General features: G+C 42.9%; 1 protein-coding gene across 1 annotated transcript in view; it reads left to right on the plus strand.

Annotated features, from left to right (window-relative positions):
* The first annotated feature begins 42 nt into the window (after positions 1-42).
* Positions 43-651, plus strand: part of LOC119590387 — a 2,056-nt gene continuing 1,447 nt past the window's right edge. Inside the window, exon 1 of the mRNA XM_037939056.1 lies at positions 43-588. Coding sequence (XP_037794984.1) covers positions 524-588 — 65 coding nt within the window. The 5' untranslated portion in view covers positions 43-523. The remainder of the gene's footprint in view (positions 589-651) is intronic.

The raw sequence follows: 651 nt of genomic DNA on the forward strand, positions 1-651 counted from the left end.
GTATTCATGCGTTATATGTGTAGGCATTGTTTGTATCACAAGGTTACGCTGCGATAATAGTAATTGTACACATCCAGTAATAAATAGTTAAATGAATTAGGTAAATATCATGAATTTAAGCCAAAGTCATTTGAAAACGGATATCTGTAGCACGAACTTCAACGCACGATAAGAAAGTGATACAAAAGAGACAGATTTTCCTTTATGAACCACTGGATCATGTCACACGGGCGAAAGGAGGACTCGTCACGGTCCCGCGGCGCTGGTCCGTTAGTCGGCTCAGTGTAGGAGTGGGCGTGAGTTAACACACACATACATGCGGTAGCCCGCCGCTAACAGATACACGTGGAAACCTGACATAGAAGAAAATGGATCATAAAGCGTCCTTTAGTGTTGAGGATAATCTATTCATAAGATTGTGATATTCTTGCAAGGAGAGAAGAACCTAACGCCACAAGGAACACAGAACGCTAAGTGTTCCTTACAGACGTCATCAAGGAAGAGAATTGGTTTTGCAGCTGAAATGGAAACCGAATTCCTGAAGCAGCTCGCTCACCTCGTTGAAGGGGAAGTCTCGAAGGATAAGAGGTAAGTTGCGAATATCAATAAGAGAGTGCATGTCTTGTGATTGAAAGGGCCACGTGTTTAAGC

The sequence above is a fragment of the Penaeus monodon genome, chromosome 27 (genome assembly GCF_015228065.2).
Source record: "Penaeus monodon isolate SGIC_2016 chromosome 27, NSTDA_Pmon_1, whole genome shotgun sequence".
In the NCBI taxonomy this organism is placed as follows: Eukaryota; Metazoa; Arthropoda; class Malacostraca; order Decapoda; family Penaeidae; genus Penaeus; species Penaeus monodon.